At 37.1% G+C, this 22,803-nt stretch overlaps 1 protein-coding gene across 1 annotated transcript; it reads left to right on the forward strand.

Annotated features, from left to right (window-relative positions):
* Window positions 1-7,705: 7,705 nt before the first annotated feature.
* mat2ab (methionine adenosyltransferase II, alpha b) lies at window positions 7,706-13,212 on the forward strand. The gene is made up of 9 exons (XM_007236173.4): window positions 7,706-7,914; window positions 9,698-9,775; window positions 9,876-9,998; window positions 10,167-10,279; window positions 10,367-10,510; window positions 10,807-11,025; window positions 11,169-11,351; window positions 11,478-11,611; window positions 12,294-13,212. Exons 1-9 carry the CDS (start codon window positions 7,809-7,811, stop codon window positions 12,394-12,396), a joined length of 1,203 nt encoding a protein of 400 aa, XP_007236235.3. The 5' UTR covers window positions 7,706-7,808; the 3' UTR covers window positions 12,397-13,212.
* Window positions 13,213-22,803: the final 9,591 nt, after the last annotated feature.

Below are 22,803 nucleotides of genomic sequence, written 5' to 3' on the forward strand. Positions count from 1 at the left end.
CATATGTTGACATTTTAATAGCTCCACTGATCATGTAGTCCTGTACCTATTTCTCTGTACACTTTTTAATCCTCATTTCACGGAGTGCTTGAGGGGGACCACCACAGAGCAGCTTTTGTTATTTGGGTGGTGGATCATTATTCTCAGCACTGCAGTGATTAGCACTGATTAGCATGGTGGTGGTGTATGAGGTGTTAGTGTGTGTTGTGCTGATGATATGAGTGGATCAGATACAGTGCAGCAGTGCTGCTGGAGTTTTTAAACACTGTGTTTAATCACTCACTGTCTGCTCTTTTTAAACCCCTCAGTGTCGGAAATATCCGGCCAACAGCATCAATCCTGTGAGCACTAATGAAGGACTAAAAGATGACCATCATTGTAATCTGTTCAGCAACAGATTCAGAGCTTAAGTCTCTGACTTGACTGTATCTACAGGGTGGAGCAGATGTAGGTAGGAGTGGAGGACAGTGAGTGAAGAACACAGTGTTTAAAAACTCCAGCAGCTCTAAAAAATGTTCCTAAGTTTAAAACTCAGTATCAGCTGTACCCTGATTGGTGTGCAGCTTTGTGCTTGTATTGTTTTTACACGTTAGATTTTTATGAACCAACAATAACCAACATATTCTGCATAATGTAGTGAAAGTGAGAAGTGAGATATTTAAATTACATTTGCTTCTTTACTGTCCACCACTGGAAACTAGCCTTCATGCTCCTCTTGGTTAACCCAACTCTCCCACTGAAAGCACCGCCCAGTATTTTTAATGTGAAATCTATTTCAGTTTGGTTATCTAACGTCTTCTTATCTGCCTCGTCCTGGTCAGGATTAAGGTGGGTCCGGAAGGTAAACCTTTTAGACAGGATGCCAGTCCACCATGTGCACTCTTAGGGGTTAATGTAGCACAGCCAATTCACCTACCACATTTTTTGGAGAATGGAAGGAACACAGAGTCACTGGAAAAGGTTTACTCTAAGTATGTCTAGATTTGTCTCATATGTTTTATTCAAAGATCTGAAACAATTAAGTATTACAAATATGCAAAAACAGAAGAATTCACAGTGGATACAAGAATGTTGAACATAGTCCTCACTACAATCACCAGTGAAATGAAATGAAAAGATAATGCACCACAATGCTCATTTTCAAAGAACCTTTTAGCATGCTCTGTACAATTACTCACCAAAAACTTACAGACTGGGAGGAGAAAATGAACTGATCTCCCAAATCAGTGTTTTTAAGTGACACACACACACCTCAGCGAGGTGCTCAGAACGGCGGGGGACTACATCAAGAGACACACACTAAAAGCCCCACAGTCTTCTTAAAAGATGATTTACAATCTGTAATTAGACCCCAAAAGAGAGGTGCATGTAAGATGGCCCAATACTCTTGGAGAAGATACCCCTCCTCTCAAGGACTTTCCACTGGGGAGAACGTCTGAGTACCTCATAGAGGCATATCTAACATCCCCACAGCAATCTTTCGTCAAGGAGTACAATGAAGGCCTTTTCGTAGGGCAGACCCAGATTCTGATCAGACTAGACTGATAATCAATTACATATCTGCTAAAACAGAACTACAGAATGCAGCAATCCATGGTAAGTTATGAATTTGTCAATAAAGTTATCTGACATGTTGAATATTGTACTGTAGAACGTATTCTTTTTTTAATTATTATTCAGTTCAATTCAGTTTTATGTGCTGTTATGTTCCAGGATCATTCCTTATTAATGTGTTTTGTTGGTATAATTGTTAATGTTTAAATTCAGATTCATGCTACACAGATATTTCTAAATGCATGAGGCACGTGTGATGAATCACCACCACTGGTGCCCACTAGAGGGACACAACATAAAACAGAACTTTAGAGCCAGTCGTGGGAACCATGAGCATTACACACAAGCACATTTTTCCTTATTATAACACACGTGCTTCAAATGATAAAATGCTTGATGTTAACAGATAAGAGGAGTATAATCTGTAAAATCTGTAAAACCATTCATTTGACTCATAAAAGTCTAATTTCAAAACAAAATGTGGGCCTTATTACTGTTTGAATTAATTACATTAATATTTAACACTGTTCAATAGATTCATATTTGGTTATTGATTTATTTTTTATTTTTGTTTTATTTTTTACTCACCAAGTACCTGCTCACTAGAGAATATGGCCGAAGTATGTTTAATCACAGAATATTTTTTTAATTTTAGTATAATATAATTCTGATATCAATATGTACGGTAAGATTTAAAAGCTATGAATGAACACGTCTGAACATACAAACTTAAAAAAAAAATCCTGAAAGCATCATTATAAACAACATCAGTGACATAAGCTGTAAATAATGTATATTAAGATATAAAAAAATTACCTTTATCAAAACATTATCAAATAACTTTTATAACAAAGGTAATGTAAATATAAATAGCACTTTGTAAATGAGGATAGTAATGATCCGGCAGTGTCTGACTAGAACTGCCTGTGCAAACAGACAAGCAAGTTTTCTTTAGCTTTCATGTGATAAAAAAAGTCATTAAATATGGTACTATTTACTGTCCTGTTTTTTTCTGGCTTGTCAGCACACATACATAGATATTCATTTAACCGTAATCCACTGGATACCAACTTCAGTGTTTTTGAATATGCATAGACTTTCCAAGGTCACCAGATCTCCTCTCACCAATACTGTCAAATGCAACTAAAAAATAACTGGACTCTCATAATTCCAATGTATAAATTATTTATCTTTATACACACCACTACCATGAGACTTTAAAGAGAAAAAAAACAACATGATTACAAACAGTAGGATAGAAGTACAGGTTGTGGAGACCCTCTGCTCTGCATGAAATAGTATTTATCCTGCTCCCAAAAAACCTGCCTTAACATATCGGCTCTGTAGCTTTCTCTTATCACCCTAAAGTGGATGTGCGTTAAAGCAGGAACATTTAAAAATAGAGGACAGGGTCTCCACAACCAGAGATAGCCTAAACTATAAATATAAAATATAAAAGCTATGAAAAATAGTTTTAAAAGTTACTTTGATAAAAAATAGTCTGTGTGTTTTACACATGGCAAGGCAAATGTAACAGGCACAGTGCAGACCGTAGATAAGGCACGTACTGATGAGGTTTAAGATCTGAGTGCTGAAATTTTTGCTGACAGCTATTTGCTATGTGTTGCCAAGTTCCTGGCGTAATACAAGCAAGGTCTTAATGATCTTTCATCCTGCATATTGTGTAATCATGTGCACGTCATGTAATAAAATTCATTACAATCATTATGACGAGGGCAGATGACTTATCTTTCTGTGGACCGAAGCCCGCTGTCTATGTTTATATTATATTTAGAGCGTATTATAGAAGTGGGACTCCTACATATCTGAAAAACACTGTGTTATATAACCGTGTGTAATTATGTAATAACGACTGTTGGGAGGATTTATAATAAAAACATCCGCTGTCCAGTCTTCCATTATCACCCTGAGAAAGACGTGGTGTGTTTTTGTGTGTGGCCATGTGTACATTTGCTCTGGTGCCGTTCTGATGCAATACTTGGCTGGAGTTGGGAGGTGTGGTGCCATTGTGTTGGCGACTCATTCTCCAAATGTGCTGGCTCACCATGATGCTGTAGAAGACTTTATATTAATGCTGAGCAATCCAATTTTGGTCAAGTCTTTTTTTTTTTTGGTGTGTAATATTGGCTAACTACCCTGCTTTCTGATTTTCAGCAGTCATTCTTTTTCATGAAAAGCATTTCTGTCTTCTCCTATATTTAAAGTCATGCTTTGTTTTTTTAATTTGGGTTGCCTTTATCTAAGGTGTTAAACATTATCCAAAAGACTGCCTGAACCAGCAAATTAGACCTATTTTTATGGTATGCAGATGCAGCATTCTGCCAGCAAATATCGATATTTTTGCATAGAAATAAAAGTTGCCACAAAAATAATGTTAGATTACTATTTCCTCCTGCTGATTGAAGAGCTATTCTGTTTCTACTGACATGGCTGGCCCACTAGCCTATTGACCTGCTGCTTTCACACTAGTGATAATAATTCTTGAACATAGTTCTGGTAACATCAGAACTAATTAATTAACTTTTCATGAACCAATATAATATAGTCCTGCTGTTTAAAAGCAATGAGATAATTACAATAAGCAGTGAGAACTTTCATATCATAACAGTTTATACTTGTTTTTCAAGCTTGATAAAATAAGTTTTATGAATGTCTGACCTTTTTTGTGTGTATATGTGTATATATGGAAATGCTGATGTATATCAGGCATTTATTCAGCTTTACAGCACATCAAGCACCAGAGGGGATCCATGACCTTCCCCTTTGCTAGCGTCATAATCCTACACGAGTAAAGGCCTGATCTGAAAGAAGCCAAAGTCGACTGAACGACAGTCATTAAGTGCTTTGTGTGTATGCAGGCCACTGACAACATTGCTGCTATGTCCTATCTACAACTGCAGCGTCAGTCCATTTACAGATGCTTTATCAGAGCAAACTGAGGTCTAACAGGACGGAAAAAGGGCTATAATTTCCTTGTCTCTGCTATCTTGATTATTAGAGGTCACGCTAAAGCCAGACTCTACCTGAGTCCAAAGCACTTGGGAAAATAGATAAAGAGCACAGTCGCAGAAGAAAGCTCCGGGGCTACAAATGCTATTTCTTACGTAACTCTATTCAGGTTTACACAGAGAGTTCCATCCAGGCTGATTCACTGTAACTATCCATTTTGATTTAATCAGAAGCATGGACAGTTCTTTTAGCAAAGAACAGATCATACCTGAAATGGATACAGGTACACTAGGTACAGAAATGGTTGCAGGGCTTAACAGGTTACACTGCCTGCTCTGAGGCCAAATACACCATTAGACTGGAAATGAATTAGCAGGAACAGTAACGGTAGGTCTGTGCACTGGAAAGAGCTTCACAAAATGATACGTATCATCATCATACAGGAGTTAAGGTTTAATGTATATAGCAATATATTTCAATACTGTAAGCATATATATATATATACTTGTATACTTTATTGCAATCGTTTAAATTTTAATTCAATTTAATTAAGTTCAAATTGAACAAAAACTCATTTATTATCATTGAAAAAATCTAAGTAAAAGAAGAGTTACATTTTTATGCAATCATAGCAGAATCTTATGAACCATTTAAACAAACCATTGTCCATCTTGACATCGTATACTGTGTTTATGAAAATCAGTAGAGTACTGAAAAAACAAAATATTTCAATACTTTGATATATTGATATTTACATGCACCCCAAAAGAACTGAGCTATTTTGTGTCCAGCATGCATTAGAAAAATGTTACTTTATATTTACTTGATTGAAACTTGTTTCAACCACTATATATTACATAAACACAGCATTATACAGAGATTACTATATTTTCTTATTTAAGTAGTCTTGTATAAATAAAAAAGAGAAGATGTGTGATGGTTAAACCTGTGCTTTGGTTAGTCAATGACAACAAATGGTGCTTAAATGTCTGTGGTGTGAACTTATAGGATGATTTTGAAAACATGAGCTTGACTTGTTCACTTGTTCACAACAATGGGTCCACAACAGTTTACCATACTGTATTTGTTTAATGTTAACAGACTGTGTGATATGGTGGGTCCCCACACCAATCACCAACTATCCTGAAAGACAATTTTTAATATTCAATTAGGCAGGTTACCCCTGCTACTTACCGGCTTCCTTATGGAGTGGCAGCGCGCGGGTCACCCAGCTTTTATACCCTTAATGGGGTGGGAAGAAACCTTTGGTGCCGGGGGGGTTCCAGATTACCTGTGGGGGAAAAAGCAAAATTGTTAATTAAATGTGTATATATATGTGTGTATTATACTTACCTGTCCTATAAGTCCTAGTATGTCGTATGAGTGAAGATAACCGGTTATGTGTATATTTGTTATATGTGTAATTGTTGGTAGCTGTCTCACCCATGTACTCTTTTGGTTTAGCCCGGGGGGTATTTAAGGGGTATAGGGTGAGCATTACGGGAGGAGAGGTAGATTGAGTTCTCTGAGACGGACATGTTTGCTGGAGCTAAAAATCTTAAGAACTCTATTAAGGACTGGGTTAGCGTTCTTACCCTTAAGTCTTAACTAGTGGTAGCATTATCCACTTATCTCTGCCTACTCCTACAAATAAGTGTATATAGTGTATTGTATTCTTTTTTGTTTTTTTTTTGTTAATAAACGTAAGTCAGCTGGACAGTTTACAACTGCCCAAAGCGCCTCCTTTTGCCTTTACGTCGCTATTCAACAGCGGTACCTCCTGACCACACCACCCACACTACCACAGACTGCTAAAGCTGTTACCAATCATTAATGTTGGTATGAAAGAACAATCATCTGTATCAGTAACTAATTGTAAAAAGAGGCAAAAACACTTAACACTAACCTTTTACCTCTTTTTTTTAAATTAATGTAGCCTCCAGTTCCCCTTGTACACAAGCACTGGGGGTTGTGTATGGTGAAGTGGGGGATTGCTAGTGTTCTAGGGTGCTCCAAATATACTAGATTTTAAAAAGTGTAATGACAAATAACGAAATTACACAACAAAAGACAACACTAACAATTAGTCACAATAGTATCCTAATTTAATTTTATCCACAAATTTTATATATTTTTTTCTGTAATTAGCTGTGTTCTTTATGGCTGTAATTCTAAGTAATAAAAAGTCTAGCTCAGCATATCAATAAATTAATTGTGACTATTAAAAATGTTAATTAAAGTTTTGCTGATTGCAGTTTTGACTAGTAGCAATGTGTATTTTGGATGTGTGTATTTTTTGATAGTATAATTTCAGATATAATTTCTACAGTTTGTGGTTTGACTACTACTACTATTGTTATTATTATTATTATTCTTTTATTTTATAGATTTTAAGCTACAGTTTTACAAGAACAAATTGGAGCGTACATATCTGTCATGTTTAATGGTAAAAATAATTATAGACCTAAGCAACTGGAGTTGTTACTAGTAAAACTGCAGTATCATGCTCGCTTATCTTTAATTACTAGTTAATCAATGATAACTTGTGAGTAATGAAAATTGCATTAAGGGCATGGAATCCCGGCAGTATGTCCAGTCAGAATGAATTAAGGCATCTTCAGGTTTAAAATTACTACTAATATAAGTTAACCCTTATGTTGTGTTTGTGTTTCCGGGTTAGTTTGACCTGGTGCATGTTTAATTATCCAAAAGATGTTGGATAACTTATTTCTAGAGCACATTCTAGTTTTTTATTTATTTATTTATTTTTTTTACAAAATTATTTAAAAAATAAACAAATAAGATCTAAGAATTTATTTAGGTAACAGGACAGAGTGTTGAGTTTCAGCTCCTCAATTTTACAGGGGGTGGTTGCAAATATGTGAGATAAACCATTTTCATATTATATGTGGATTACACTAATTAAAGCAAGCAGAAGAAGTTTCATACTGAAAAAATACTTTTTAACTATTTTTCCTAGATCTTCAAACTTCAAAATGGTTCAATTTGACCCGTAATATAATAGGAGGGTTAATATTAAAATGTATTAGAATAAACAGACTGGTGGTAACCCTAGTGGCAAGATGATTCAGGAATGTCATTACCCTCCTAAACCCGTCCTCCTCCACACTAAATCCCCGCCCCTCTCAGAAGCCCCGCCCCCTCCACAGGCGGCGGGAAGCGGGGTATAAAGGGGTGGCGTGAGCAGATCCCTGAGAACCGGCCCGGCGCGCGAGTCTTACTGAGGAGAAGAGCCGCAGACCGCGGGAAACAGAGCCGCAGACATGATGAACGGAGAGATGAACGGACAGATGAACGGCTTCCACAACGCGCTGATCGACGAGGACTGCTTCCTCTTCACCTCCGAGTCCGTTGGAGAGGGACACCCAGGTACAGACCCCCCTCCGCTCCGCGCACAACCACGTGCCCCTCTAGCGGCACGTGTACAGTAACTAGCCTAGGAGGGTAATCCAGGTCCAGACAGTAAAAATCCAACCCAGGGTTTTGTACCAACTGCCTGTGCGGCTCTGATGAATAAACTAACTGCAGCAGAGTTGGTAGAAAACCCTGGGTCGGATTTTTACTTTCTGGACTTTGGTTACCCACCTCTAGCCTACAGTAATGAGACATGCGGAGTGTAACTAGCCCCGATAATTTAGCCCAAACTGGAGAAATAATCCGGCGGGTTTAATCCCGTCGTTAGTGTAGTTGTGTAATAATAGAATTATGTAGAGCCTGTATTCGGTCCGTGTCTCACGTTCAGCAGAGGTTTATAGCTGTAAACCCCTGTTTCACTGCGGCTAACAGCAGGGCCTGCAGTCTGGTAGTAGTGAAGGGCATGACCAGCCTTCTTCCTCACATCATCAGCACTGACTGTTCAGTTTATACTGAGATTTCTTCATACAATTACAGTGACACAAACTCTAACTCAGATTTTACTAGTAAAAACTACAATTCAACATCTCTGTAATGCAGTTTTTACTGATATCAACTGTAAGATATTTAATAAAAGTATCAGATCTACTGATTACCATAATAAAGTCTTTCTAATTAAATAATTCCCAGAAAAAAATAGCTTAATGTCATTTTGACTAGTGGTATGTTACCAGTGATTTACAGCTCTGAATCGTTTTTTATTTTGCTATTTATAGGTATATATTTGAGTAAAATGAACATTTCGCCCAAATTCCAAATATAAATATTGTCATTGCATTTATTTGCAGATAATGAGAAATGGCTGAAATAACACAAAAATGCAGAGCTTTCAGACCTCAAAAAAATGCAATGAAAACAAGTTCATATTAATGAAGTTTTAAGAGTTCAGAAATCAGTATTTGGTGTAATAATCCTGGTTTTTATCACAGTCCACCAGTCTTACACACTGCTTTTGGATAACTTTATGCCACTACTGGTGCAAAAACTCAAGCAGTTCAGCATGATTGATGGCTTGTGATCATCCATCTTCCTCTTGATTATATTGCGGAGGTTTTTAATTCGGTAAAATCATAGAAACTTATCATTTTTAAGTGATCTCTTTTTTCAGCGCTGTATATGGGATTTCACTGTTTCTGGAACAGTTACTGATCGCTGTAATGTAATAATCCCCACTGATATTCTCACTAGTGAAACGTTTGCACATCTATAAATGATTTATAACACCATTTCAGGATATCTCAAATTTCAAGTTTTCACTAGTTATAACCCGGCATTTGGATATGTTGTAGATTGTAGTTGTAGATATCCATTTTAGATAAATCCGTAATTTAGTAATACAATTAGATAAAACTATATTAACATTACAATATTATTGATATCTGAGACTACAGGTTTACTAGTTAGAATTACAATATAAAAACAATTATTTATTACATATCTGTAACAGAAGTTTTTTCTATTAAAATGTAATTATATTTATAAATATAAATCGCTGGTAGCATTACATTACATAAATTACATTATGGATATGCTGTCCGAGTAATATGACAAGTCCCACTTTATAGACCTGTAGATATGATATCACTAAAAGTATGTCATACTTGATATTGGAAATGTAAGTTTCTACATTCATTAGTATTGTTTACTGGTAATAGTCATATAAAGCCATTAAAAATGTAAGTTCTCATTCTAGGTGTTGTTAGCTAAAGATTGACATCTACTCTTGTTTTGTTTACAGACAAGATTTGTGACCAAATTAGTGATGCTGTGCTCGATGCTCATCTTAAGCAAGACCCGGATGCCAAAGTAGCATGTGGTAAATAAAATTGATCAAATGTGACTTGAAACTGTTCTCTGTTCTTTGGTGTGTTTTTATTGTAAGCACTCCTTTTCCCCTCATATTGTTTTTCCTCCAGAAACAGTAGCTAAGACTGGAATGATCCTCCTGGCTGGAGAAGTGACCTCTCGTGCCACTGTGGACTACCAGAAGGTCGTCCGTGACACTATTAGGCACATTGGATATGATGATTCCACAAAAGGTGGGTGTTTTAGTACCCAGTAATACACAAGTACAGTGCACTTTGTTCTTTATTACAGTCATCAATCAAAAATGATTTCATAATTTGGTCAGTACATGCTGTGACCAACAGTTAAAGGATAAGATTAAAACCATTCCATTAAATGATTTATGGATTTTTAACCCATAGGCTTTGATTACAAGACCTGCAACGTGCTGGTAGCTTTGGAGCAGCAGTCTCCAGACATTGCCCAAGGGGTGCACCTGGACCGTAACGAGGAGGACGTTGGTGCAGGGGACCAGGTCAGTTCTTGCTGTAAATCACTACTGAAGCATGCAGCTCAGAATATGTAGGTTTCTTATGGTCTTGAATGCTGTGCTGTTCCTCAGGGTCTGATGTTTGGCTATGCCACCGATGAGACAGAAGAGTGCATGCCCCTCACCATCGTCCTCGCCCACAAGCTCAATGCCAAGATGGCTGAATTGCGCCGCAATGGTGTTCTGCCCTGGCTACGACCAGACTCCAAGACGCAGGTAAGCTCAGTTCAAGCTAACAGTTCTAACAGTAACTTTCTGCTGGTGTTTTAAATGGTGATGTATTAGTAATCCTGCATGATTCCTACCACACCTAGTAAGAATAAATAAATTAAGGACCAAAAGACTGAGGAACACCTGAATTTGAATCTTCCACACAGAATCTTGTGCTTAAAGCAGTGATATGTTCTGCTTTAAACAGCATTAATGAAGGGAAATAATTGTGTGGACAGTGCATACTTTCTGGACTCCCTCATAAACAACATATTAACCTTCCTTTCTGCTGATCCATTCAGGTGACAGTGCAGTACAGACAAGACCGTGGAGCAATGCTGCCAGTGCGTGTGCACACCATAGTCGTCTCAGTCCAGCACGATGAGGACATTTGCCTGGATGAAATGCGAGATGCTCTGAAAGAGAAAGTGGTCAAAGCTGTCGTCCCCTGTGTCTACCTGGATGATGACACTATCTACCATCTGCAGCCAAGTGGCCGTTTTGTAATTGGGGGTCCTCAGGTACGTTTAATTATTTATTACATAAGTTTAGGCATCCATTTTTTAAACATTAACCCTAGGATCTATTTCATTTAACATTTTTAGGAATTAAGTATTATTTGTATAAATGGCACAAAAAAAGGAAAAATCCTTTCTGCTTGCAGGGCGATGCTGGATTAACAGGTCGTAAAATTATTGTCGACACCTATGGAGGCTGGGGAGCCCATGGTGGAGGAGCTTTCTCTGGGAAAGACTACACCAAAGTGGACCGCTCCGCCGCCTATGCTGCCCGCTGGGTGGCCAAATCCCTGGTCAAAGCAGAGCTGTGCAGACGCGTACTCGTGCAGGTATGTAGTTTTATATATGTAGTCAGTGTGCAGTAATGAACAGTTATCGTTTACTGTGGTTGTTGAATGAGTTGGCATATATGTAAAGGCTTTTCTTGATGCATAACCTGAGCTTTATTTAAACAGGTATCCTATGCTATTGGAGTGGCTCATCCTCTGTCCATCTCAATCTTTCACTACGGCACATCCCAGAAGAGTGAGAGGGAACTGCTAGACATTGTTAGAAAAAACTTTGACCTTCGTCCAGGAGTTATAGTGAGGTAAAAAACCCACCACACAACATGCAACCTGAAATATCCATGTTCCTCAGCTGCTTGCAGATCTCAACATTGTAGCTGAATCCTTCTATATAGTGCACATTTTTGAGTTCATATAATCTACAAAGTTTAAGACAGGAACAGGAGTTTAGCTGCTTCCCTTGTCTGGGTGCATTTCCTCAACCTTGATTGCTGAGATGTTTATTTTTTTGTGTCTCTAATACAACATAATACCATATCTGATTGGCTCCACATCTGATTGGTTTGAATATAATTACATTGATCTAATTATGAATTAATTTATAAAATGAACAGAATCTACACTTCATTTTATATATTCCAATACTAAATCAGTATCCTACCGGTAAGTTGTATAACTATTAATTGATTAATGGTGTAGTAATGAAACCTATTAATCAGTGGTAATTAACTATTGGTGTGCTGGTTATTGGTCCATGGTTAAATGTTCTTTTGTGTGCTATTTGACACACAGCCTGTGAATGGCTTGCTAGTTAGTCACGGTCATTAGATTGGCTTTCTGCTTCGGCTCTTCAGAGAACAGGTAAGAAGCCCTTTCCTTGCTGCTGGCTGGCTTTGATTTGTGCTCTAGATCTGTCTGTTCAGTGGTTGTGCTCATTGCTCTAGTACTTGACGGTTGCTAAATCCACTGACCTGTGTGTTCTAGGGACCTGCAGCTGAGGAAGCCCATTTATCAGAGGACGGCCGCCTACGGCCACTTTGGCCGCGACTCCTTCTCTTGGGAGATTCCTAAAAAGCTTCAGTACTAAACTTTTTCCCCTAGGCCTGCTGACGTAGCCTACAGAGAAGTCTGCATGGTACGAAGGGAGGAAAAGTTCACCCAGACTTACTTGTGCAGTCCATATCCTATTATCTTTCAACCTTTAACAGGGGCAAGAATTTGGCTTGAAATAAGCAGAAAAGCCAATCTACAAGACTTAAATGTAACAGGTGAACTGTAGCTTTTAATCAGTGAACTGTCAGTTATGCATTTCGTAATGACATGATGCATGCACTCATTCAACTGGACTAAACCATTAATGAAACTAATAATGAAATCACTGCTTTCCTGGCCAGCTCTTTAGGGTTGGAATCCATATCAGTATATGAATACTGTTTCAGCATTATTTATTTGTGCTTATACACTTTATATATATATATATATATATTTAAAGAGGCTGTACTTTGTAGAGCAGCTATATGTGAAGACAGCGTTTTAGTTTGTAACTAAGTTTCCAGTGGTCTTTGGTGGTTCCAAAGTGTACTACAGAAAAACTTTGGATTTCAGCCACACTGAGGCCACTGGCTGCTGTAAGAGGTATGTAGTGCCATATTTGGGTTCTTGGTGCTCATTCTCTCAATGACATCCACTTTCTTTACAACTTCTGATCTTGCCTCTTACTTGGAAAGATTGCAAATTTGGCTGGTGTGGTACAGAGAAACCAGCTTTGTTTACATGCAATCATGCTCTCTTTCTCTCTAGCTCGTTCTCCTTCTCTCTCTCTCTCTCTCTCTCTCTCTCTCTTTAGTAAGTTTTATTTCATTTTTACTTTTTTAACAATAAAATGTATTTTTATTCTTACAAATTGTCAGTTTATTATTCATTTTAACATTTAGTACATAAACATTTTTTAAAATACAACAGAGTACAAGTACAATAAAAAAATGACAAAGGTGTTAATCTCATCTTTCCACAATATATATTGAAGACAAGTGGGTTTAAAACTGTTGCAGATTGGCATAAAAATGATTTTAACAGTGTACACTGCTGTAAATGTAGGGACGCATTTCAATACTCAAAAAAAAACTTCAGCAGCAGTTAATAAGAAATGTTGGTTTTCTGCACACAGTTAAACAGATGTGTCCTAATTAAACCAATCGAGGACATATCTCTCATGAACAAAATGTTGTGCACACGTTATGCCCCCCAAAAAGAATGCATTTCTTGATGTGGCACAGTTTTATTTAAACTCTGGGAGACAAAGTCCAAAATCACATTCATTTATGTAATAAAAATGATCAATGGCATGCTTAATCTGGAATCCAGTGTTACCGATTTCACTGTTCGTGTTATGACAGAATTTAGGCCTGTGTGGATGTTGCTTTCAGATCATCAAACTAATTTAAATATTAGACAAAGACAACACAAGCAAACACAAACAATGCAGTTTTTAAATGGAGGAAAAAAAAGTGTTTGCCCCCCGTTAATATGTAATTATACTGTAGTTATTATACCAGAGTTCATTTTCTCTAGCCACACCCAGGCCTGATTACTGCCTCACCTGTTCTCAATCACAAAACCACTCCAAATATTTTATAAAATCTAAAACTCTCCATTTTTGCGTGGTCTCTTATTTTTATATTATGTGTTCTGAGATGCTATAGTCAATACAATCCCTGAACTGCGGCCCAGACCTGCCTACAATAACTACATTCATACTGCACACCTAGGAGTACCTTGCTTTCTTCTGATATAGGAAAGAACTGTGCCAATATCAGCAATGAGGGATCTGCTGAAATTAGACACTGAAAATGAGAGAACTGCACATCAGTGAGGCGGTAGAAGCTCTAGACCTGACGTTACTTTTGAGAGACTCTTTGCTGTCTCTTGTTTAGTTATTGTTTCTGACTACTGTTGATTTTTAGATGATAAGAGTTTAACAGGTCACAGAACAATTATGAGCAGCACCACAGAGATGCTAATTATTAAATCCTTAGGAGGAACCAAGACTCAGTCAGAGGAACCCACCCCCCTCGGGTTGACACGTTCAGTACAAACAAATAACAGAACAAAACAACAGTACAGAGAAATAATGTGAGCTATAGGTAATTTAACAGGTACTAAGTTATGACTCAGCGGGCAGTGGAGAGCCAGGCTGGACAACATCAGGAACGGGGTATCTCGATACTGGTAACTGAGATAGATAGAGAACACAGGAAGGCAGAGAGATGGAATTAGTTTTAACTGGATTTATGTAAAACAAAAGATATAAAACATTATCAGTGTGTGATTATAATGACTGCGGCAGATCTGAATAAAACAGCCTAACTAAAGGCAGAGAGCCAGAAGGTAACATAGACACGGAGGCTCCCTGAAACACATGGAATTTGACTGGAAGCCAGTGCAGGGTTGATAGGACTGGGTTTATTTAAGTTACTGCAGGAACATCCTGACAGCGCATTACAATAATCTAGCCTTGAGGTAATGAAGGCATGTTTTTAGCTGCTGAACCAGGTGTAATGTCGGACAGATTTACCATTAAATCTGATCATTTATTTCTAGCAGCTTTGGGGCCTAATAGGAGAACTTCTGTTTTATCACTATTTAATAGGAGGAAGTTGTGCAACATCCATGATTTTACATCTTCTACACAATCCTCAATTTTCTTTAATCTCACTCTGTCGTCAGGTTTGGCTGACTGCATCAAGTGTGCAGGTTGTGCTGTTTGAAGAGGAGATAATTTTCTCTAGTTCTAGCTGTGGAAGTGGGTTAAAGACTTCCAACCTAACTTCAGTAACAGGGTTTTGTTCTAGATCAGCCAGACCAGATGACAGAGAGGATGTAATATTTATCTGTTTAATTTTATCCTGAAAGTTTTCAATTTTACTCTCGAAGAAGACCATAAAATCGTTGCTGGTGTGAATGGCTGGAATCTGAGGTTCAGTACCTGCCTGTTTTTTAGTCAGTTTGGAAATAACACTAAAGAGAACTCTAGGATTATTTTTATTAATCTCGATCTGTGAGGTCAGATATGCTGAGCGGGTTTTAATTAGTTCTTTTCTATATTTAACAAGACTGTCTTTCCACGCAGAGTGAAACACTTCCAGTTTAGTTGATCGATATTTACGTTCTAAATTTGGTACTAACTGCTTTAAGGTACGAGTTTGATCATTGTACCACGGTGCGAGCTTTTTCTGTCTCTCTATTTTGTGTTTAAGGGGTGCTACAACATCTAAGGTAGAGCGAAAGGTATTTTATAAACCTTCAGTTAGTTTGTCTAGTTCTACTGGGTCTATAGGAGAGTACATTAGAGTTGATGAATCAGGAAGCTTATCGGTAAATTGTTGGGCTGTAAAAGGCGTTAATGAACGTTTCATAGAGTAGCTAGTGGGATGTACGTATATTATGACTGAGATGTAGTTTAAATGTTCTGAAATTGCGGAGGTTTGAGAACGAATATTCAGGTTATCTATGCTCACACCCAGGGTCAAAACTAAATCCAGAGTATGATTACAGTAATGAGTAGGTCCTGTTATATTTTGAATAATACCAACTGAGTCTAAAATCGATGTGAATGCCTTTTTTAATGGATCATCCAATTTTTTGAAATGAATGTTGAAGTCTCCAACTATAATCACTTTATCACTACTTACTGCTAAATCTGTGACAAAATCACTAAATTCTTTTAAAAATTCTAAATAGGGCCCTGGTGCTCTGTAGATATTAATTAAGGAAAATGCATTCTTTTTGTAACTGGATTAATTATACTGGTGTAAAGAAGCTCAAAAGAAGAAAAAAATATCGTAGAGGCGATCACAAATTACCAAAACGTGCTTTACTTCTGCAGTGGAGCTGTGAGGCTTAGTAAACTTAATCACCACTTATCATCATATGAACTTCATGACCAAATTATCACATATTTCTCTCATAATCAGTAGTGATGTCAAGCAATTTCAAACAGACACTACCAGAAATCAACTACACAGAGAGGGACATTTCACAAAACATATATTAAAGAAAATAATCTTTAATAGTATGACTGGATTGATTTAAGCCTGTGATCTGATTTTTGACAGCACATAAATGTGAACTTTGCAAGGAGCCATATTTAGGAGTACAGTTCCACACTGTCACTGTACCACCCAGACACCAAAATAATCCACGAGATCAAATATCTACTGAACTGAGTCTCTGACATTCATTTCTGAACCTCAGGGGCGTTACAGAGGGACACTCCCACCACACACCTATCAGTTACATGTATTTTTAACTTGCATCATACAGTCATGTGTACAGTAGCAAGTGGGAACACGCGGTTGGTTATGTAACAGTTCCATAGCACATAATTAACCCTTTAATCCCCGGAGTTTATTCTTCAGCTGAATAACTCAAAATGATCTAATTTGACGTGCTGTTTTAAAGAAACCTAATAAAACAGAAGATTCACAGTAGTTGTGGCAGGAAACAGAGGTAAAATATTTTGAAATATATATTTTTGTAACCCATTCACGATGTAGGGCATTGTAAAGCCAAAATAGTTTCCAAAGACAAAATATATATTTTTCTTAATTTCACCATCAATAGCATTACATTTAAAACACCCCCTGGGTTCCATTAAATCTTCTGTGAAGAAGTGTATGTAGGTAACTAAGATACCAAATAACACTGAGAATGATTTCATTTACATCTCAATAACTAACTAAATAATACATTAATAGTGGACCAGTGTAAGTCCCTTAACATAGAAAATTCCCTCTATATTCCATAAATAAAAGGGGGTTTAAGACGTTTGCGTTTGCTGTCCAACCCAGACAATGTTGTGGTTTCTGAAACCCTTTAGTAATCCCACTGTGAAACACAGCATTTGCTGGCCTTGACAATCAGCACCAGCCGGGCTGTTCACACACTGCTGAATGTTGCATCATGAACAGGGCTACGGATGTGTAGAACCCAAAGAAGGTAAAATGAACTGGAAGCTCTATTTGATTAATTATTATAGTAGAACAAACTCACATACTGAATGTGCACAAAAACACAGAATAAATAGAATACCAATTAAAAGTAAAAGTTGAAGTATGATTTTTGAGTTACAGATGAACCTGACGCTGATGTTGTTTGTAAATAATGGTTTATCCTGCAGCATTGTCTGCAAAATCAAAGAAATTAAATTATAGTCTCAGCTTTTTACTTAAACAACTACTACTAATATACTGAGTTTATATTTTTAAACCATTTCTGTTTATGTGGGATGGTTTTAAGTTATTTTCTGGAATTAAGAGACTGGTGGTAAAGTCATACAGTCAATACAGTTTTCTCGTAATATAGTTTACCTGGAATATTCAGCTCAGTCTGTCCCTCACAGGACTGATTCCCACAGTCTAGCACATTTACAGCAGCAGCCTGAGATTAGCTGCCTGATTAAAAGCTGTGTGATAAAAACAGTTAAATGGTAAAGTAATACGACTGTATATCTCTGAAAACATAGAGCATACAATAACAATGTTTTTTCTAAAGTACTAAATTTCTTTCCAAGGAAGAACAAGCAGCTTCAGTTTTGTTGATTTTTAGTTTACTGTATAATTCAAACAAACTATCTCTTACAGTTTATTATTAATATTTCTTCATGAATAAATCAATAAAAAGTCTCCAAAATGACTTTATTTGCCTTGTTTTGGAGATACATGTTTTGTATTGGACAGAGATGTTAAACTTTATTATTGCCGCCTCTTACTCCAGACCTACTCTCCAGTTTTATACAGTTGTGCTCAAAATAATAGCAGTGTCTTTTAAAAAATGAGTAAATGTCAAAATTCTTCTAACAAATTGTACTTTAATGAACATAAATGCATTGGGGACATAGCACATTCTATTCCAAAGCAGGACAATTGGGAAAAGTAATTAAAACTCAAATAATAATAATGATATTTCACAGAAAGTCAGAAATGTAATGTTCAAAAAAATAGCAGCGTTGACATATTTTCTTGGAAACTCAAAAATGTACTGCACAAACTAATAAATTCTTGATAAGTCAACTTGGCTGAGTTTCCTAAACTAATATTTTGTTGCAAAACCACGGTTTCTGATAACTGCTTCACATCTGTGGTGCATGGAGTCAACCAATTTCTGGCAACGGTCAACAGGTATTGCAGCCCAGGCCAATTGTACTATATTCCACAATTCCCCTGCATTTCTTGGTTTTGCCTCATGCACTGCATTTTTTATGTCAGCCCACAAGTTTTCTATGGGATTAAGGTCCGGGGATTGTGCTGGCCACTCCATCAGTTGAATCATGTTCATCTGGAACCATGCTTTTGCTCGCTTGCTGGTATGTTTTGGGTCATTATCTTGTTGAAAGGTCCACCTCAAAGGCATTTCCTCTTCAGCATATGGCAGCATGACTTCTTCCAATATCCTGATGTACTCAAATTGATCCATGATCCCTGGTATGCGATAAATAGGACCAACACTGTAGTAGGAGAAACATCCCCATATCATGATGCTTCCACCACCATGCTTAACCGTCTTCACTGAGTACTGTGACTTGTATTCTGTGTTTGCAGGACGTCTGACGTACTGTCTGTGACCCTTGGACCCAAAAAGAAGAACCTTGCTTTCATCAGTCCACAAAATGTTACGCCATTTCTTCTCAGGCCACTCAATGTGTTCTTTAGCAAATTCCAACCGCTTCTGCACATGTCTTTTATTTAACAGTGGGACTTTGCGGGGGCTTCTTGCTGGTAGGTTGATTTCACCAAGACGTCTTCTGATTGTACCAGTACTCACAGTCAACTGCAGGTCTTCCTTGATCCTCTTGGAGCTGATCATTGGCTGAGCCTTTACCAGTTTGGCTATTCTCCTATCCATTCGAGGAGTTGTTTTTCTTTTTCTTCTGCGTTTTTCTGTTTTTTCTTCCCATTTCAAAGCATTGGAGATCATTTTATCTGAACAGCCAATCACTTTCTGTACTTCTTTATAGGTTTTCCCCTCTTTTATTAGTTTCTTGATTAAAAAACGCTCGTCTTTAGAACAGTGTCTTGAACGACCCATTTTTCTTGTTTTTTCAGTACAAATGCACAGCCAGCATGTTAGTTGCCTTGCTCCTTAAATAAGGATCACCTGTTAACACCCTTTTTTCCCAGAATGCCCTCCCTAATTGACGGCCTCCCAAATTGAACTCACCACTGCTGTTTATTTGAACACACCCCTTTCAGTTAATCATTCAATTTCACAGAATCTGCAGTATGCATGGGTGGCCTGTTGGGTTTGTTAGTTTTCTATGTCCTTATTATACCCTCCAAAAACTTACTTGTGGTGTAGAGGTTGAAATTTTAACAAAAACGGTGATTTATCTCGCTGCTCTTGAGGCACTGCTATTATTTTGAGCACTACTGTATAAAGTAAATTTGCATTAACTGTAAGTCTGTCTGGGTGTGTTTAAGCAGATGATAAGTTCAGAGAAAATATGCAGTGTGCTGTTCTTAAAGATTATTCTAATCAACTAGACTAACCATCCTGAACATCTGCAGACACATGACCTTCTAACGTACCAGAGACACAACAAATCACACTAATGTACATTTCAGATTGCTACCTGCTTCTGTCTCATCTTTTCTGTCTCTGTTTCAAAAGACAGGATCAAATATTCCTTTAAGACTATTTGAAAGCTCTATACTACTTCTACTTAAAAGATAATTCCATGCTAACATAGGCATCATCAAAATCTGCCAGGTTGAGAGGAAGAAACGTGAGAGCAATGACTGGATGGATACACAGTAGAAAAATGTATAAATAAATATAAATGAGCCTTATGTTACATAGATACAGAGCCCCTAAGGTGACATCATGTTAAAAATATGTAACGGCATAATGCTTGGCCACAACTTATTAAGGTGTGGGAACGAGATCCTAATGCATGGCCAAGACTTATCAAGAAATGAGATATTTAAGTTGTTGCCAGAGAATAATAAAACTTGCTTTTATTGTAAATTAATGCCCATAGTAAAAAAAAAAACGAAATATTACAGCAAATCTCCAATCCAGGATAATCTTTAGTAAGAAAATAAAGAGAGAATTGGTTTATTTTTAATCTCAAAATTAATTATGGTGATATTTTGGAGTCTCTTGTAGTAAGCCACGGCATAATTCTGAGTAAAAGACACTTAATTCTCATACTACAAGCTGATTGGCTCTGATGCAGACAGTATGCAGACCCGTTTACCTCCTCAGACAGTGATATTTTGCACAGCCCCTGAGAGTTGCTTGCTTTGTAGCTGTGAAACAAAAGGAATTTTTGGTCACACCTTAATGGCAACGATTTAATTAACTTGTACCCACGCCTTAATTAGTCATGGCCATGCCTTTATTATCTTGTTCTCATACATTTGGATCTAATTTGCCTTAATTATCTCGTTCCTATGCATCAGGTTGTCATTCCCACACCTTAATAAGTCGTGGCCATGCCTTAGGATCTTATTCCCTTATTATTATCCATCATTTTTTAAACATTATAGTACCTTAGGGTCTTTGTACATAGAAGTACTTTTAATGTATTAAATTTAATTACTCACCAGATATTAATGTTAGAACTATTGCTAGATAATTCAATAGAATTATCAAGAAATGTTTTAATAATGCTGTAACATAATGCAATAACACATTTCCATTATTATTTAAAATACAGTATTTTTTAACATCTGTTCATAGCATTGGCACTGTCCTCAGTTCAGTGCATTTAGGCTCAGTAGAAAGGGCAGAACATGTAGCCTACTGTACTCTGACAACGTCAGGTCGTGATCACATACACCACAGGCTCTGGCTTTATTCAGTTCATATCGCTGCTGTCCAATCAAAAACAAGTGTCTCCATTGTTGTCGATTTTTAGATTACTACATAATTTCAACAAAAAAAAAAATGTCCCATTACACTGAGTCAAAATGTCTTAATGAACAAACCAAAAGAATTTATCCAAAATGACCTGAAATAAACTAATTGATTACATTGACTTCCATTGAAAGTTTAGAAGGTTTAATCTTTTCTGTAAAGTTGCTGTTTCAGAGATAATAGTTTTTCATTGGACAGTGCTTATGTCAATACTGGAATTATAAAAATATATCATGATGTAAATTAGCATAGCAGAAGAACAGGGATCACAGAAGCCACAGGTTGATTGCAAAAACCCAAAACTGCAACTCGGCCTTCATATGAAAATGAAAAATGACACAAATCTGAAAAAGATTTTGTTGTGATACCAGCAAGACTGTTATTCCAATATTGTTTTATAAACAAACATTATTTTTTGATGTTTTTTTAGTGGTGGTAATAATAAAAAAAATAAAAATATTGCAAATAAAAAGTATTTCATATCTCTCAATATTCTGAGAAGGATCATGATAATCCATATTTCAGTATAAGTAATCTAATAGTAATCTACTCGAAAGTACACACCACTAATACATCACCAGGCCCTGTAAAAAGTTAAGTTTTGGCAGTTGTTTAATTTGCGTTAAAAAGTAAGGTGTTAATTGATCCAGATTAATCACGTGTGTTAATCCAGGAATGCTGACTGCACTAGTATTTTATCAAGTTTTTCTCTGATCAAGAACATTTGCATGAGGTGCAGAGTGTACAGTGTGGCACTGCTGCTTGATCTAACTGTAACACAGACAGAACCGTATCTGACCCTGACCTTTGATTGATTTATTTCTCTAAAAGCCGTGCTCAGCACCAGCGGTTAGTGTGGCTTTTACTTGGGGAGGTGTGGCCCATAGCAGAATGCTTGAGGAGAGCATGAGTTCTATAGGTGTAGGTACTGTAGAATTGTTAGTTATATAACAGTATAATGTTAAAGGTTTAAAATATGAACAATAAAATACCTTATATTCATTTTTAATGTGCAATCCCCTGTGATAATCTCTGTGTGTTGTTTATTAAACGGATACCTGCTTCTGTAACAGGATGACAATTCAGTGTTTTGGATTCACAATGTTCTTACCCCTCTGACCTGTATGCTAATGAAGGCATGGAGAAGAACTGCCTCAGAGAAAGCCTGGAGGACCACTGTGCACATGGTAGGCTGTGTGACTGCCAGATTTCAGATTAAGGGTTTCAGCCATCCAATCAGCATGCTCAGATGCTATGTGGGTGGAGCCACTGTGCATGGGAATATGGGAATTTGATCTTTGGGTTGCTCCCACAGGGAAGATCACTTGAGGAGGGGATGGGATACTGAGGGTGAGCTGGGAATTCATTCACAGATTAAGAATTGCGGTCTGTTTTACAGAAGCCTGAAACTAATGTACAATAATAGACTGGTGGCCTCACACAGCTGTATTTTTCATTTTTCCGAAATTCTTGGGACACAGTATTTATCTATATAACTAAACTAAAATCACAGTGCTTACATATATTTGCTGTAGAATATCTAAACCTTTTTAACACAGTATAAATACTCAGTTGG

Source organism: Astyanax mexicanus, chromosome 22 (assembly GCF_023375975.1).
Source record: "Astyanax mexicanus isolate ESR-SI-001 chromosome 22, AstMex3_surface, whole genome shotgun sequence".
Classification (NCBI taxonomy): Eukaryota; Metazoa; Chordata; class Actinopteri; order Characiformes; family Acestrorhamphidae; genus Astyanax; species Astyanax mexicanus.

What these genes read in the sequence shown, in the direction of transcription:
- mat2ab (XM_007236173.4), top strand. Translation starts at nt 7,809, where the DNA reads ATGATGAACGGAGAGATGAACGGACAGATGAACGGCTTCCACAACGCG. An exon ending in GACCAGACTCCAAGACGCAG is followed by an intron (nt 10,511 to 10,806) that starts GTAAGCTCAGTT and finishes TGATCCATTCAG; the next exon opens with GTGACAGTGCAGTACAGACA. An exon ending in GCAGACGCGTACTCGTGCAG is followed by an intron (nt 11,352 to 11,477) that starts GTATGTAGTTTT and finishes TTATTTAAACAG; the next exon opens with GTATCCTATGCTATTGGAGT.